The sequence below is a fragment of the Nyctibius grandis genome, chromosome 15, assembly GCF_013368605.1.
Source record: "Nyctibius grandis isolate bNycGra1 chromosome 15, bNycGra1.pri, whole genome shotgun sequence".
Lineage (NCBI taxonomy): Eukaryota > Metazoa > Chordata > Aves > Nyctibiiformes > Nyctibiidae > Nyctibius > Nyctibius grandis.
The window spans coordinates 4,235,925-4,253,191 of record NC_090672.1 but is presented as its reverse complement, the minus strand read 5'-3'; the positions used below and the strand labels follow the sequence as shown (position 1 = coordinate 4,253,191).

At 46.9% G+C, this 17,267-nt stretch overlaps 1 protein-coding gene across 3 annotated transcripts; it reads right to left on the bottom strand.

The window, feature by feature from the left end:
- Positions 1 to 425: 425 nt before the first annotated feature.
- On the bottom strand, positions 426 to 16,528 carry WDR45B (WD repeat domain 45B). 3 transcript variants are annotated; one of them, XM_068413438.1, is made up of 10 exons: positions 16,341 to 16,528; positions 10,318 to 10,392; positions 8,096 to 8,197; positions 7,348 to 7,435; positions 6,689 to 6,783; positions 4,726 to 4,916; positions 2,718 to 2,803; positions 1,754 to 1,855; positions 1,088 to 1,209; positions 426 to 682 (listed from the first exon to the last, which is right to left on the bottom strand). In XM_068413438.1, exons 1-10 carry the CDS (start codon positions 16,405 to 16,407, stop codon positions 582 to 584), a joined length of 1,029 nt encoding a protein of 342 aa, XP_068269539.1. In that variant the 5' UTR covers positions 16,408 to 16,528; the 3' UTR covers positions 426 to 581. The 3 variants fall into 3 exon arrangements, with proteins under 3 accessions (XP_068269539.1, XP_068269538.1, XP_068269540.1); XM_068413437.1 differs by having other exon boundaries at positions 565 to 759; XM_068413439.1 differs by lacking the exon at positions 10,318 to 10,392 and having other exon boundaries at positions 565 to 759.
- Between the last annotated feature and the right edge of the window lie 739 nt (positions 16,529 to 17,267).

The window sequence follows — 17,267 nt, the reverse complement described above, 5'->3', positions numbered from 1 at the left end:
GGTATGTGTCCGGGAGCAGCAGCCTGTGGCCACAGGACCACCCTCACCCCGCCCGCTACCCCGGCTCAGAGGACAAGCATGGTTCAAGCTACAGTCGTCTACGGCTACGCGCTTGCGCTTGGCATCGCTTCTCCTCTGGTACTCCGAGGTGTGCTCAGGGGAGGGGAGGGCAGTACTCCTGCTCCTAGCCAAGCTGGGGGAGTTTTATTGCCCCCCCACCCCACTCCCAGCCATTCAGTGGAAGTAAAGCAATGCCTAAAATCTTGTTTTCACCTCCCTTTTTCTAAGGCTGGTTGTACCTGCGTACAGCCCCCTGCGGGTCGTGTAGCGGGGCAGGCACTCGTGTTTAATCTAAAGTAATTTCACAGTTTAGATTAAGAGAAACCCAATAGGCACAAGCTTGTTGAAAGCCACATCCTGAAACCTTGAGTTGATGACAGTAACCCAAAGAGATTTTAATGAAGAATACTTGCAGAAATGAGAATAAACATATGTAGTCCACTACTTCAGAGCTTGTTCTGATCATGTTGGGCCAGGCTTCTCAGTGAGGTCTGCTAAACTTCTTGATCAGTATTGGACATTCATATACTGTCCTTCCAAAGGTGTGGAGTAGCCAAGGCAGTACTTTGACCCACGCACTCCCTCAGCTCGGTCAAAGCTTGTCGTCCGTCATTTCTAGAAACTGAGCATAGACATCCCTTGAGCACTCCCCTTTTTGGTTGAATAAGAACTTGTAGTAGCTGCCATCTGCACATATTGCTGAAACAAAAACAAAGCCAGGGTAAGTTCAGCTGTTCAGAGGTACCTTCAGCTGTAGCTTAAACTGACCTTTCCAGCCAGTGGAACACAGAGGGTGCTCTGGGGGAACAGCTCTGTCAGTCCTGCACTGTCAGCCCAGCGCCGCACCCAGGCGCGCTGCCCTCCACCCTGGCACTGTGAGCTCTCACTCCTGCGCAGGGATCGCTCCTGTTCTCAGCTGACAGGAACACGCAACAGCGTCTCATCGCAGCGTTCCCTCCAGCTCAGAGCCCGTGGGGTTCAAAACCTTGTTCTCCAGCCAGAACCTGGGGAAGGCGCCAGTACTCACCTATGACAGCGTTTGGCTCTGTTCCAAAGGCACAAATGCATGGAGAGCCTGAGGGAACCTGAAATTTGGAAAAACTCCATTTGGAACTGAAGTATTTGGGGAGAAAGCTGGCAGAGGCCAAACTGAAAGAGAGAGAGAGAGAAAAAAGGCATAACAACTTAGTAAGGTGTTGACTAGAGTTGATTGAGAACTGCTGACATGTTTGAGCACGTCGCAGGGTTCATGCTAACTGCTATTTTTGATGGGCTTTTTGTTTTCTTCTACTAAGTACCAGGTAATATGTGTGATTCCCCTACTAGGGAAGGGGACTGTACAACTGCCTTTCTGGCTTTGTGTTTTTAAGTGACTGCAAAAACTGCCAACAGGATTGATTTTCGTAGAGATTGCTTTATGAGAAATATCCATAAAGTATGTTCATGCTAAGAGCTGCTAAAAAACCACCCTAACCTGCTGCTGGAACGCTGCAGCTCCACAGAGGACAGCAGAAACGTGGCAGTTGCTGTTAGTCCTAAATCTGCACCTTCACTCAAGCACAAGTGAATCTTACCACCTCTAGTACCAGAGGTTTGTTACTGCTTGACAAGACCAGTGTTTTAAACTATTCCAAGTGCAGCCCTCCCCGCCCCCAGCCCCCCCATAAAGGCTGCAGCATGGCTCGACCCCTACCTTGACTGCTTGTTTCTTTTAGGGTCTTCTGCAGCAAAAATATGTACTGTGCCGTGGTCGCTGGATACGCAGATGAGGGAAGCATCCTGATTGAAGTTAATACTGTAGAGAACACAGACAGACAGACAGACAGTTGCAGTGTCTCTACTGGAATATACCCACAGCTGCTGGTGTACACAACTCAGCCGGGCCAGCAAGGTGTGAATGGCTCCTCTCCTGGAGGGGCTGGGCTTTGCTGACAGGGTCAATGGCCCCCTCAAGGGTGAGCGCACGCACTGGGAACAGAGGACCTGGTGTATCAGGACCAGCCATGCAGCAGACTGCCCTGACACCGACACCATCGGTGTCAGCCACGCTGCCACTTCTGCCAGCAGAAAATGCACCACCTCTGCTCCGAGGAGGAGGCAGGTGTCGGGTACAACGTGCAACACGCCCACCCCAGAGCAGTGCTCAGCGGACAAATGGAGGTTTCCCCGCTCCTGGGGGAGTGCTTCCAGCAGTGCATTAGTCAAACTTCTGCCTTGGGCTCTGGCACACAGAGCAGCCCTGTGTTGTGATGAACGCTCCCCTCGCCCCAGGTACTCGGCCTGGTCTCCCCGGGAAGTGCTGACTGCATCACTGCGTTCCCCGTATCTCAGTGTGACGCTGAAGTACCCCCCAGCTACCGTTCACTGGATGCAGAGAAGTGGGCCTAGTGACACGTATGGTGTTATCCCAACCCCTGTAACCTGTCTGGGGCTCCACCCAGCTGCCAGCTACTGCTCTCTCCTCGCCAGCACCAGGCAGAGAGGAAGCAGCACAGGCCCAGTGCAGTCCTTGGCCCTCTGGCTGCTCAGAGCTCTGCCTTGTGCCCGTGGCAGCGTAACTCTCCTCTGCTTTTTGAAGATGACTCAGGTGCTGTCTCCCAGGCTGCCTCAGCACAACAGTACCCACAGGCAGACAAAGCAGGAGCAATTAAACATACCAGTAGATATTGGCTGCCTGTGATCCTCTTCGTAGCTCCTGGATTAAATGCCCTGATGAAGTATCAAATATTCTTATGAGGGTCCCCTTGAAAAGGAATCAAGCATTAATTATATTAGGAAAGACAAGAGACTCTTTACATCTGTGAATGCATCCTGAAATTCCATCTGACCAGTGTGCCCCGACACACCCCACTGGGTTTTTCATTACTCTACATTTGAGAGAACCTCTCAATGTTAACTTTTGGGAAGAATATAGATTTTCCCCCCAACACCATCACTGCAATGTTGTAATGCTTTGGTATACAATCTCGTTACTTAGCCACTCACCTAATTAAGCCTTCTCCCAGTTACGCTCTAAAGCACTAGCACAGCCCTGGCATTAGTTGCAAACATTAGACTTGTGTACAGCCCTTTGTGCCCGGGTTCTGCGAGTCATTTCTGTCTCACTCCCCAGAGTCAGTACCCTGTTTTGATGGCTGCTGTGCACTTCCGTATCACCAGGCTGTGGCTGATCTTGCCTTACAATAAGTTCAGTTGAAGTAATCTAGAAGACTTAGTTACCTGTCACATACTCCTTATCTGTATGGATCCAAATCTGAGAGACCCCCCAGAGTCAGGTTACAGACCGAATACCGCACTGGAGAACTCTGCTTTCTTTTGAGTAAACTAAGCTTGACACCAGCGATGCAAAACACATCAGTGTATCCCAAATAAAGCATCACCAAGTCAGTAGTACTTCCTCTGATGCAGAGTGGGTGAACATTGTCACCTACAACTCCCGTTATACACCTGGTTAACAAACACACCTCTCCAGTGTCACACCAGTAACAGAACCCAGCAGAGAAAGGTAAATGTCAGCTCAGTTGTGATTTAAGACCCAAGCTGGAGATGGGTGCTTGCGGGATGCGGTGTGGCAGTTGGCCCATACTCCTGTTTCAGGTTGAAAATGCTCTTTGGACTTCACACAAAAAAGGCACGTCTCCATACAGAGGCAGCAGATGACTATTCTGGTTAGCAACGGAGCTGGCAGTTTTAGGAGCTTTGCTTAGAAGACGTACAGTAATTAAACTTAGTTAAGAGAGAGACTGTAGCTGTGTCTTCTCTTTTTTTTTTAAGCTTTTTGAACTACAGGCTGTGCAGTAGAAATTATTCTAAGCAGAGACAAGGTGGATTAATTTAGCTTGTCCTTGAGCAACTTGTTTCAGTTGAGTGGAAGGTAGCAAGTGCTCAACTTGCCTCATACCCATCTACCTGACATTCCTTTGGAACCCACCACCCTTTGGGAGATGAAGCTCACTAGCGGACTTTGAGGTTCCCATGGAGAAGGCAGCTCTAGGACTTGCTTTGCATTCCTTCTACACCTCTCTGTAGCCCAGCCCAAAGGGATTTGTACTACGCAGTAACAACAGGTTTTTGTCAGCGTGTTGCATTCTTTAGCCCTGTGTAACACACGACCGCACAGAGTTTGGTAAATACTCCAAGAATCATTTTATCATTTACACTCTACCTGAAAACATCTGCAGTGTGGGCATGAGAAGGACGCAGGCAGTGCACCTCCCTCCTGGGCTGTAGCGGGAGTTAAGCCAGGGCAGAACTAAGCCCTCCAGTGTAACAGACCGATTGGCAAGTATTTCTTTAGCCAGTGGTTTTAAAATGAATTTAAGCAGAAACTAATAAAGGTGAAAGAATGCAAATAAGCTCCCCCCACTTTATTTTTAAAATTAATAGTAATTACTGAAGAACACATGAACCCTGTGAACTGCTTGGGCCAGATCTCATTCAAATGTCACTGAAGAGTCACTGCTAGTCAGCTAAAATATAAATGCTACCTCAGGCACAGCACTGGGGCATCCTAGAGGAGCAGTAAAGATAAAGACAGACGCAAATGCACATTTCCATGACAAGTTCTCCAGTTATTTCTATGTCTTTCCTACATGTGACTTCCTGTTTTAGAAGGCCTTACTATGCTAGAACGCTCCATCAGAGGTAGGAGGAGATTATTCTTACTTTTTCTGATGCTGTTGCAATTCTTGTTCCCTGCAGGTTTAAAGCTATACAGCTCAAGACTCCTTCGTGAGCCGGGATGTCGACAGGAGGCTTTTCTGTATTAGCGAGATCCACTATCTGCACGTGCCCAGTATGTGTTCCAGGAAATGCAAGAAGAGAATTATTACTATTGGGACAAAGGACACAGAGACCTAAAAGACAAAAAAAAAAAAAAAAAATAGAATAACTGTGTAGTGCCTATAACCTAATAAAGTTTTCAAATGTGAGTTTCTAAAAATATCAGTAATTTCAGAATAAACAAACATACATGTAGTAAATCAGAATGGCATTTTAGTGGCTACTGCAGTAGCCCAAAACATGATCTGTCCCTAAGTGCAGAGCACAGAGAAGGAGGGGAGTAGCATAATTTTGACTCGCTCTCATCACTATCTCAAAGTAATCTAGTTGTGGTTATCCAAAATCTGGATGTTTTCAGAGATCAGCTCCATCAGCCTGTTACAGCAGAGCTAGTTAAAAAAAAAATTTTAAAAGTCTCCTTAGCAGGTTGAAAAGGGTAAGGGTTTCTCATAGGTGATATTTCAGTTCCTCTTCTGTCAGTAAAATTGATTATTATTAATTCACGTGAACTTGGTTCTTATGGCACTTGCACTTTTTTTTTTTGCTTCATAGCTTTTTGCAGACAATTTAAGGTCAATCACATCTCTCCCAGGTGTTCTGCTGATACCAAGGAAATTCCTGCAGACTCAGGCCGCAGCTAGCGGAGCAACGGGTGGGAATCACAAGGAACACCACACTTCTACTGCACCTTCTGCCGTGTGCCCGCCCGTCTGTACGCCAGCCCGCTGGGTCTGCACTCCGGCTGCGCTGCCCTGAGCACAGCCAGCAAACCCACGTTTGCTTCTAGCAGGCTCGGAAACCTCCGAAGATGGGGACTCCTGCCTAAGTAACCTCCTGGTAGAGAAAACATCTTCCTGACCTCAAAACTGATCCTCCCAAGATACCAAGCGTGGCCAACAGCCCTTTTCCTACTGTCTGGCACTATCAAGAAGAGTTTGGCTCCGCTTCTGTAACTGGCCTTCAAGCAGCCGTAAGCCACCAGCTGCACATGGCCCCTCACAGTCTCCTTTTTGCATGAGCAAACAAGCCCCGCTCCCTCGGCCTCCCCGTGCCGGCCCCGTGCTGTGGGACCCCGACCCGCTGCACGGCAGGGCACCGCTGTGCCTGGAGGCACAGTCACACAGTTCCCATTACACCCCTCCAGTTTTAGACCTCCACGTACACAGCTTGTCTCAAGCGTGCAGCTGACGTGGGAGTATGCTCATCTCTCCACCCTCCAGGCTCTCCTTCCAGACAGCACCTCCCTTTTTCAATAAAACCTACTGCAATGAACCCGTTTCCTTAGGCCAAACCCAAGTGCTGTCCCTCCCATGCCTCCCTGGAGCCTGGAGCTGCCATCACTGCACTGGACAGTACTGGGCCTGTAGCACTAACACTCAGCTCGGCTCAGAAGACAACCTGCTTGTCTCAAGACAAAGCCATACCTTACCCTTCAAAAAGGAAGTTTTGCTAATTAGGCTCTTTTTGACACTGTAGAGAATAGTTTGTGAGACAGTTCTAGCTCTATTAGAAAAGAGGAATGATGCACTTTTAATAGAGTTTGTGTTTATAATTAAGCTTTCAGCACAAAATGCATCAAGTTTGCAGGTTCTTTACAGAAGAAAGCATACAGCTCTTACAGAAATCAAACCTATAACATAACAGGAGTACATGAAAAAGCTTTTCTGTGCCAAGCATTAATAAATTTGATAAACACAAAAGCACCTCCAAAGGGCATGACTATAGTGCAGTGAGTAAACTGTTTAATGACCTAATAAATGAAACTGAGTCAGGCAGCTAAAGATAAACAGCGTGTCAGCAACAGAACAAACTTGTTTCCATTCCCCAGCCCACACATACAACTAACCTTTAGGGTTGTAGCAGGTTTCAAAGACGTGCAGCTGGTGGGGATTGTGTGTGAATGTGAAGACTTTAATCATCGAGTCCAAGACTACCACAATTCTGAAACAGACAAGAAGTTCCTTTGACTTGGGGTGAGTAAAACAGGGATATTGATATTAATTGAGATCTGCAAAGGCTTTCAACTGATTTAATGGCTATATTCTTTCCCCCACACACACCCCAGACTTACAGCCTTGCAAAAAAACATGCAACTATGAGCCTGCAAAGCACTTTTATCCAAAGTTGTGACAGCAGAACCCCTCCACCCACACAGACAGACACCAGCTGCTAACAGATGCTCTTGCTCTAGAGATCCACTTGAATTCCCTTAACACTCCTCCATACCTAGACGATGTCAGCAGTAGCCCCATGAGAACATTTCCCTACATTACAGGGCCAGAAAGTCTCAGAGGCTTTTCACCGAGGTTTCAGATCCAGTATACTTGAGCTGTGATCTGGTAACACCTCATGCTCGCCCCCAAAAGCCTGTTTTACCTTTAATGGCTGGTGGCGTTGATCAAGGTGTTAAAGCAGGATCTTTTTCTTTCTACAAACAGCTGGAAATGACTAAGAACAGCGTAACAAAGCCAAGCTGCTCATTTGGAACATGTTTGTTGTACCTACCTGTCTCTTCGCAGCTTAACTGCTTTGACTTCTGTAGAAAACTCTATCTCGATGACAGTCTTCTTCTTCAGGTCATCCCAGATCATGACTGGAACAGTGTAGAGATTGCATTAGATCATCAAGGCATATCCAAAGACCCACATCATCTCCATTATAACAACTTCTAGTTTCTGAGAAGACTAATCAAGAGGAGCATCCACTAGCTAAGCAGTCAGACTGGCATCCTGCTCACCAGAAGGTATTTAGCTACTGCATATACCAACCCACTGCTTCATGCTATGACTTGTGCAGGAAGGAGCTGGTAAACTCTAGAAAAATGTGTATTTATTGTCAGCTTTTGTGGTTAAAGCCAATCAGCTTTTTTGTTTTGCTCTGAGGGGCATCAAAGAAATAAAGTAGCAGTCAAAAAACCAAGCAGCATATTTTCCTACAAAGCCTGCCAGCCAGGGACCTTTTTCCCCCCCTCGGGCTGCTGAGCCAGAGCCTCTTTGCAAAGTTACCTGTGAGAAGCACAGACTTTGTCACCAGGTCTCAGCGACTGGTCATCGCAGGTAACTGCCTGTTAACACTGCAGGAGCAGTGACACAACTTATTTCACCACTTCTAACTTCAACCTGCCGCAACATCCCCTCCATCCCGCCTTCAGAACACCAGACCCCAGCTCAAGGCATTGGGTTTGGGAGCTCTTTGGGCAGTTGCACACAGATAGCAAAGCAAACATTTACAAGATCTGTTCCTTGAGACTCACCTTTGTTAGGTGGGTACTTTGGCTTTTTTCCTCCACCTACTAGTGCTAAATAGTTGCAACGAAACAACATTTCGACATGGCCCACACCACCTTCTAGAAACTCTGGAAGAGAAAAGTATTTTATTTAGAAGTGTCAGAACCTGTTAAAATGCCATCTAATCTTACCAGTGTTACAAGAAAAGTTCACGTTATCTAGCACTTCTCTCAGGCACCTGAGAAGAATAGTATCTTCCTACCCTGGCTGACCTTAAAAAAAAAAACAGAGAATCCTTTAGGAGTGGGGGTGACAGACATCTTGACGAACAGGGTGGGGTTTGGGGGGTTTTTTTGTTCGTTTGATTTTTTGTGCTTGTTTAAGATTAGGATTCTCAGCAAAGCTGCTTGATTTTTCATAGCAGTGAAGATCACCACTGTTGTCACAGAGTTGGGACAGGCCTCGTTCTCATATATAGCAAAAACAGAGCAAGGTTTTAAAGTTCTAATGAAACATACTGCATGAGAAGAGATCAAGTGATATCATCGTGGCAGCTTGATCATTTCTGTTACACAGGGGGTTTGTAAATATGTTTAGAAAGACTGTTCAGTGAGCACAAATTCATTCCCCTCACACACACACATTTCGAGTCTGGTGTTGCTCTATTATGCCAACACCATGCACTTAGGAAAATACCAGTGGTATTCATTAGTCGTGAACCTTTTTTTGTGCAAGGGGATTTGTCTTTATAGACTTGGTGGATTTGAGGAAAGAAGGCAAAACACACATATATATAACTGAAGTAGACTCTCTGTTCTCGGGAGCATGCCCATAGCTGCTAGAACAGGTCAGAAGTACGGTCCAGCTCCAGCACCCCTCCGCTCAGTGAGCAGGACACAGCGATCAGCTGGTGCAGACGGCTTCTCATTCACACTGCAAGGAAAAGGTTTTTTGCTTTTCAAGAATCTCAGCTGCAGAGGAGCTAGAATAAGATGCCACACGGTGCAAGTGGAGGAACAAAATATCACCCAGGGGACTTTATAATACAAGAATTTTTCTATTTGATGACATTTGAGTGGGGGCTTTGTTTACATAGCTTAGAGGGATGCTCGGCATTCTGCTGGGGAGAGGGAACTGAACTGTTGGGAGGAGAAGCTGTAACTGTGGCCTTCAAGGTAGATGAGCAGAGTTAAAACCAAACTTCCTACTATAAAGACTGTCTGATACCTCCACGCACTGGCAGGTTGCAGCAGGAAAGGTGAACAAAACTAGTAAACCATTTCAAAGCTAAAGGAAAAGTTGAAATTTCACAAGGACTCAAGAGAGACCTACTGTCAGAAACAGGGCCAGGAGAAAACAGCAAAATGTCTGAGGAGCTGGGAGGATACACTACAATGGAAAGATGCGGACGTATGGATGAAGGACAGGAGAAGGGAGATGCAGTTAGACATGAAGCAGCACTGCAGTACACCTGGGTGAGGAATCTCTGTGGGGACTTGACTACACCACGCTGACAGTAGATGCCTGGAAAGAGTTCAGACTGGAGCAGTAAAGCCTTGGATTTCATACAAGTCCTTGTGGTTTCTTCAACAACTCTTCTGCCTGCTGAGTTTCCTTCCTGAACAGTTGTGTGTGGACACCACCCCCCCCGTTCTGCACCAGATCCTCCTCTTAACTCCATTAAAGCACAACAGCACATTTTGTTATGAAGAGGTATTATCACCACCACAAAAAGTCTTAAAATGTCTACAAATGATAACCCGAGACAATTTAAGAACATGCAATGTGCTCTACGTTAGAACAGACACTTTAATCATTATCTTTACAGTTCTGACAGGTGATGCTTGGCTGGGGAACTTCATGGAACACCTGGATCTAAGGGAGACAAGCCAGGGTGTCACATAGTACCACTGCAGCGAGTAACTCTTCTACTTGTGAATAACCAGGCAACTTATCTCGTACTCAGGACTACGAGCATCAGCAACAGCTAACACAATTCAGCCCCTGCAAGAAGGTGAGACAAATTCATCAGCAGCCAGCTTTATGCAAATTAAGAGCATCTAAACATCTGACCAGGCAGTGCCATAAGTGAGAGTCCTTTGGGACCAGCATGGATTTCATTTCTTGAGGCTTTATTCAATGACTTCCAGTGATGGAGTGGTGAAAGCTAAGCAAGAATCTTACAGAAAAAATGAGGTGGCCGAGCTTCCACACAGAACTAGCATGGTATAATAAGCAAGCATTTTACCTTGTTTCTCTTTTTCTTTGAGTGGATCTGCATTATAAACTCGGAATCCATTTTCCATTCCACATGCAAAGCATCCTGTGGTAAAAAGCACATATATACACACATATAGTCATTGCGAGATAGATACACTCAAGAACTCAGCAAGAGCCAGAGGGTTAAGAGAGCATCACTCTGTAACTGCATTGTTAAACCCAAGCTGCAGACCACTTGCAGGCTTTGCTAGTGATTGCAAGTGAAAGCCGTCTAGCAAATTTGTCCTCTATGCTGGCCTGTACAGAAAGTGGAGAGTTCTCAATATTCTTTTTAGACAGGTGAGAAAATAATGGAAGGGAAGGAGAGCAATTCCCACCCCATCTGTATCCTGTGCCATGCACTACAGAGGGAAGGAAACCTGCATTTTAACTGTTATGGTCCAAACATCTCCTTTCTTATTAGATCTGAATTTACACCATGGTTATGACTATATGAAGTACGATCCATTGTGCATGTTTCCACATAAGAGAGCTTCTCAAACGTAGTTTTTAAGAATGCTCAAGTGAGAGCCTGCTGAGCCAGAAGCCAATAACTACATGCCAATAATTTAAGTCTAAACCAGAGAATAATAAGAAGCCAGATTACAATAGTCTGGAAAATTATTTCAGTTATATTTACGTACAGAATTATGCATGTGCCCTTTTAGTGGAATCCATCAAACCACCAGTATCCTGTCCTGCTGTTTTACTCGCTAATGGGTAAATGCAGTTACTAATATAAAGAAATGCCAGCGTGAAGTTCGAAGCAGCTACCGTCGCTAGATGCAGACTGACAGGAGATTAGATGCTACACATTTTATATGCACTGTATCAAAAATCCAGTTAAGATCTTCAAGGTACTAGAACAGAGATACTCAAATTAGTCTGGTTTTATTTTTATGCACTGCAATGACTGCAACAATTTGAATCCCCCCCCCCAAAAAAAAAAAATTGAGGAGCTATGTCTAAACACACCCCTTCTCCAAACTCAGTACCCAAAAGTCACAGGGTGGGTGGGGGAAGGAGAGAAGGAAGGCTTCGCTCTTAACAGAAGGTCTCCAAACTGTTTGCTCATAGCCAGGCGACCCATGAGTTCCTTCACACAAGACTGGACTGGTTTGCTGCAGTGGTGGCTCAGAAGGCAGCAAAAGGCTCAGACTGCAAGAGACTGTTTCAGGTATTCCTGGCGTTGAAGGTTCACCAGCCAGCAATGATCCTCGCACCACAGGCAACTGTCTTTGTGGTTTGAATGCTATTAGCTTAATATAAGCTCAACATAAAAAATTGTACATGCTCACTGAAGAGCAAGCGAGCAACATTCAAGACGTCTTCTACTGCTCACATCTTGTTGCAAGTTAAGACGTCAGAAGAAACAATACAATTGGTGACATCATTTTTTTCGCCATCGCAACAGTAGCTGTTATAAAGGAAATCCACTACACAGAGCAAAAATGAATGTTCACACGTGACAATACAAAAACGTGTAATAAACTTGATCTTTACAACAGTATTAGTTTAAAAACTCCACAATTTGGGAAAAATAATGCAGCCCATTTGAGATTCCTTTTTAATACCTCAAGAGTTTCATTCCAAGTAGGGCCACTTTAAAAAAAACAACAAAAAAACAACGGAACACAAAAAAACCCCCAACTAGCCAAAATCCAACAGCAACAAAGAAAGGGCGTCACACACATCCTCTGCTTTACAGACCAGTATCTTGTGAGGTGTGGGGCTGTATATTTGGCAGCATCCTTAGGGTTCCTGTTCACTGAACTCACACATACAAAGGAAAAATGACTACAAGATCCATCTCTGCACCCTTCAAAGGAGAAAGGAAACAAATTAACCCTCTTATTTTACATGTAGTCACTAACAGCAGAACCACAGGCCCAACATACCGGACTTTTCTAACAGTACGAGAGTTCGCTAAACAGTGAAAGAAACCAAAACACACAAAAACCTACTCCTCCAACCCAAGTGACTCACGGGCACTTCACCCTGTCCAAGATTTTGTAATAAATTAAGTGCAAAAAGTTCTTGTTTACGTTTGTAAACACACCTAGAGAGTGGTTAACAAGAATATAATAATTCTAAAAATATTAGTAAATATTGAAATAGATGCTTTTACATTAACTATATTCATTTTACCTCCTCCCTTCTCAGTGCATCATTCTTTACTTTGCTCTGTCAGTTGAACACACGAGTGTGCTGCGTTGAAATCACAGCCTCATAAGCTGCCCCCTCGTGCACTGTACTTTGCTGGGATAACTAGAAAGCTAATTACAACGGAAACATTTCTCTTTACATCAAACAATGGTGTACAGGATGAGAACTAATCTGTTTCTGGTAGCTGCAGTGTGTATCCATATAATTATTTTTCCAGCTACGGTTTTATAACACAATATTGTATTTCCGGGAGAGACAGACAGGGATGCTGAAACTGTTCTACAGTAAAAAAGCACTGTAAAGTTTTACTTGTGTTAGTATCAGCAGCCTCTAACCAAACCCAAACGGAGCATTCCTATTGCAATAAAACGCAGACATCCCATTTCCTGAAGCACCACGACAGCTCTCCTGCAGGGCTAACCTCGTGACTAAGACGGGGGCTGCTTTTAGTGTCTTAGGAATATCTACATTTTTAACTGGAGACAACACACTAGAACTGAGGGAACGCAAGTAACAGTGATATTCCCTGCACAGTATGGTTGAGTAACCATACTGACAGAGATAACGAAGTGCTCAGTCACCACAACCCCTGGGCCAAACGAGAGAAAAAACCCATACAGGAAGCTGACCGCTACTCATTCAATTCCAGGTTACAGGAGCAGCTTTGGAGCCCAGGGTTTCCCATCTGACTGATCCCAGCGTTTACTGGTGGGATCACAAATTTAACAGTTCAGCTACAGCTTGGAAGCTCTTCTGTACAGGAGAGGTGGGGAGGGGCTGCCAGAAAAGGGAATTGCTGCAATCACAGGTATACTTCCTTCCACATCTCATTTTAAGAGGGGACAGACATGCTGTCAAAGAGCCACTGACAGAAGACAACTCAGATATTAAAAAAAAAAAAAAATTCAGATGCTAGAGAAAACTGAATCTCCACAGAATTCTTACCCTAACGTGCAGCTATGCTTGCTCCTACAGTAAAAGTACTATTTGCCAACAGTCCCAGCGAAGCCACACTGGGTTTTGTTTTTCTAAAACCAAAAGAAAAAGGAAGGGAAGATGTCCTAGAAGATGCCACAAGCTGAAGGGTGCATGCTGACATAAAGAAATCTGCAGGCTTTTGGGCCTAAGATCCAGAACTTGCGAGCCAAGTCTAGGGAAGTGACTATGGCAGGCACAGTTACTACCACATTGTTCTGGCCACAGCAAATTTTGTCTACAGCCGTAAGAGAGAGCACGGGACCCTCCTAACATTTATGGGGTCCACTGCAGGAGATCAAAGGAATAAGCCAAGTGTTTCAACACCAAAACAAGCCCACACCTCAGTTTTCAAAGTAGCTTTAGACTATAGCAGTGACAAAAGAGAAATCTGTCAGCAATTCACACACATGCCTTCTGGTAGGGTAATTTATTATGATGTTTTGTCTGTTCATTTCTGTAAAGCACTTTAATGTCCTTCTGAAAGCATTAGAAAAGTGCCTGAAATCAGGAGTACACCAGCTTGAAATTAAGAATCTGAAGTCTGAGTATTCCATTTTAAAATAACTGAGGACACCTTGCAATATGGGCCTTCCATTTTTTTGGGTTATATTGTTTCTTTTTTTTTTTTTAAATTTAAAAACAATAAGTGGCAAAGGCATCCAATATAAAAATATAGTATCACTCAAAACAGAGTAAGGGAAGCACACTGCAGAAAAACTGCAGATGCTGGCTTTAACCCTTGTCAGTCGTGGAAGTTAAGACTTGGAGAGACTTTGTAGATCACTCCTCCCATCTTCTCATCATTATGGGATTGGCTAGTCTTAAATTACTACGAAATTAGGTTACTGTGACAATATACGCAGACACCCACACTACTAAGCTTCAGCACTCAAGTGATTCATATTTCTATTTTTGATAGAAGCAACAAGGAAGAAGTAAGCTTTTCCTCTTATCTACTCCCCTTGGAGCAGCCAAAGGATTACCCTTCCTTTAACATTTCACTACTTTAGGGCCTTCTGACAAAGTCAGCGTGCTACCTGCAGTTCAAAAGTCATCATTCCTAAGCAGGAAGAGCTCCAGGAGCCTGCAAATGAAAGCCAAACAGGGTTTTTGCTCTAGTTTCTTGTTATTACTCAGTTGGCTGGCCAGGCTAGGTAGGGTGCGACTGGAATACTGTTAGGAATAAACTTCTCAGCTTAGATTCCCAAGATAATTCCTTAACATATTAAGGTGACATTATTAAAAAAAATGTTTACGTTGCATTTACTGCTACAGAATTTAAGGAAGCCTTTACAACAAAAAGCAAGTTTTACATGCTAAAATGACATTCTAAAGGCATTTTGCAGTAAAAGAGGAACTTTTAGCTTCCTATACAGTTCTCTCTATAACCCAGCCCCATCACAGGCCAAGCATCAAATATTACCATTTCATTACAGCTCCCTGCAGATTTGAAACAAAGCTCATCCTCACAAATCTCTTTTTCTATCATGGCTGCAAATGCAAGATGAAAACAAGTGCAGAGCTGCTGAAAAACAGACTATTCTACTGTTTTCAATCCAACAGGATAGCACGAAGAGAGCCACCAAGAAGCTCACTTCATTAACAGCTTGATATACTACTGACAAAACATCATCAGAGATGTTAGACTAGAATCAACAGAATAATTCGTGTTTACACACCACTGCAACAGCACCAGCAACAGGTACATGAACTACAGCCTACAACGACAGAAGTTGCAAGACTGTCTTAGGCAAGAGTATTATTTGTTAAGACAAAAGGATGTTACAAAATTACGACCTTCTACTCCTTATTCCACAAAAATGACACTTACTCATAAGACTGGTGCTATTTTTATATTGCAAAAGACGAGACAGATGCACCCCCTTTCTAGAAAAGGCCTTCCCCTTTCTAACAAAAGGAAAAAAATAAACCAAGCATAGAGTTCTGAAGCTTTTCAGTGGTCCATTATCTGTACTGACCTGCCAATGCGATCAGTAGTTTTAACCACTATTTTTAAAATACAAATCAGGCAAAAAAAAAAAAAAAGTTACACCACTAACTTTGAATGCACAGTAGTTACACTGAGAAAGTGTAATTTGTGAGTTATCTTTTCAGTAATGCAGTTTTGAAAGTACCTCCCTCTAAGCCCAGGATTTAAGGCAGCCATACAACTGCACAAGGGAGGTGAGCCAATTTTAAGCAGCACAACTTGCAGCAAGGACCAAACAACCCTCTGAGAAGCAGATGTATTTGAAGATGCACGTTAAACACCACTGTTCCTTCTCCTCTCCCCCATCCCACCCCACCAGCTCTCTCCGAGGTGGCTGGGCACACACACTAGCACAACACAGCGTTCTCCAGAGCTAAAACAACAGGAGAACGGTTAAACCCGACCTCTGCCAACACCCCCTTCCCGGCTTTGTAAAGCAGGACTACGGCTACCACAGCGACCAGACCGCGGGCATCCTGTCAGCGACAGCGGGGGCGGGCAGGGGACACAGAGCGAGAGGCATCGCGCCCTGCCCGCCGCGGGACGGGACCGCAGGCCCCAGCAGCCCGCCCTCCCGCAGCCCAGGCCGCCCACGCCGGGTCCCGGGTGCTCACGGCTGCCGGGAGCCGCGGCAGGCCCCGCACTCCCCTCACCGGCCCCGGGCAGTTACCTCCGCCGGGCTCCCAATCGCCACCGCTCTGCCGGCACAAACCAGGGCCGGGCCCGAGAGAGAGAAGCCCCCGCCCCGCTCCGGGCCGTCCCCGGGCGCTGCGCCCCTCAGCCCGCCCCCCTCACGGCGCCGCGCCCCGCAGCCCGCTCCCCTCACGGCGCCGCGCCCCGCAGCCCCCCCCCAGCCCGGCCTGGCCCCGCCACCTCACCGTGGTCCTGGTTGAAGCCGGCGTAGAGCAGCCCGTTGCCGTGCGGGTTGGCCGGGAGCAGGTTCATGGCTCCTGCCCGTTCGCGTCCGCCCGCCGCCCTTTAAACCATGGCGGCGCCCGCCCGCCTCAGCCCCGCCGCGGGAGCCCGCCCGAGCCGAGCCGAGCCGAGCCGCGGACAGGCCGGCGGCTGCTTCCGACCCTGCCAGGCAGCGCCGCCGAGCGCAGACGCCATCCACCCGCCAGGGTGAGGAGCGCCGAGCGATCGAGCGGCGCCGCGCCGCGCCCCTGCGGCCGGCCGGGGAATGGCGGCGGGTGCGGGGGGCTCTGAGGGAGCGGAGCGGGGCCTTGGGGGGACTCGCCGCTGGGCAGGAGGAGGAGGAGGAGGATCTGCTCCGGCTAGAAGCGTCTCTGAGGAAGAGGGGTTTGCTCAGGCGGCTCCTTCGGGGAGGGTATGCCCGGAGGGCGGCGCAGGCACAGGGCCCCACTGTGAGGAGGATGGGGCTGGGGAGGGGGCCTGCCCCTCACCCTGGGGCGGCCGGTTCGCTCTTGGGGGCTCCCGAGGAGCACGGGCCTGGAGCTTTTCACCCTCGAACCCTGCATGGGCCGGGCAGGCCTGTGGGGGTCCCCTCTTGCTCCCAGGGGAGCCCCCACCTCACAGGGCCAGTGCAGGGGGAGCACCCGGGGCTCCTTCAAGGCCGAGGCAGGGCTGCTGGCCCTGGAGCTGGGCCGGGTGACCCAGAGCTGGGACACGGGGGCTTCCACCTGGTGCGAGTCCAGGGGCACCACAATACAGGACAATGCAGCCCCTGGGCCCCCTCCCAGGTCTAAAGGGCCATTGAGTAGAAAGCTCTCACGTGAAGGGCATACTGAGTATCAAACTAGTAAGAACAGAAGAAATAATTAGAATATGCTAAACCAGGGGATACC

What these genes read in the sequence shown, in the direction of transcription:
- WDR45B (XM_068413437.1), bottom strand. Translation starts at nt 16,407, where the DNA reads ATGAACCTGCTCCCGGCCAACCCGCACGGCAACGGGCTGCTCTACGCC. An exon ending in CGGCTTCAACCAGGACCACG is followed by an intron (nt 10,393 to 16,340) that starts GTGAGGTGGCGG and finishes TTTTTACCACAG; the next exon opens with GATGCTTTGCATGTGGAATG. An exon ending in AGAGCCAAACGCTGTCATAG is followed by an intron (nt 760 to 1,087) that starts GTGAGTACTGGC and finishes TTTTTGTTTCAG; the next exon opens with CAATATGTGCAGATGGCAGC.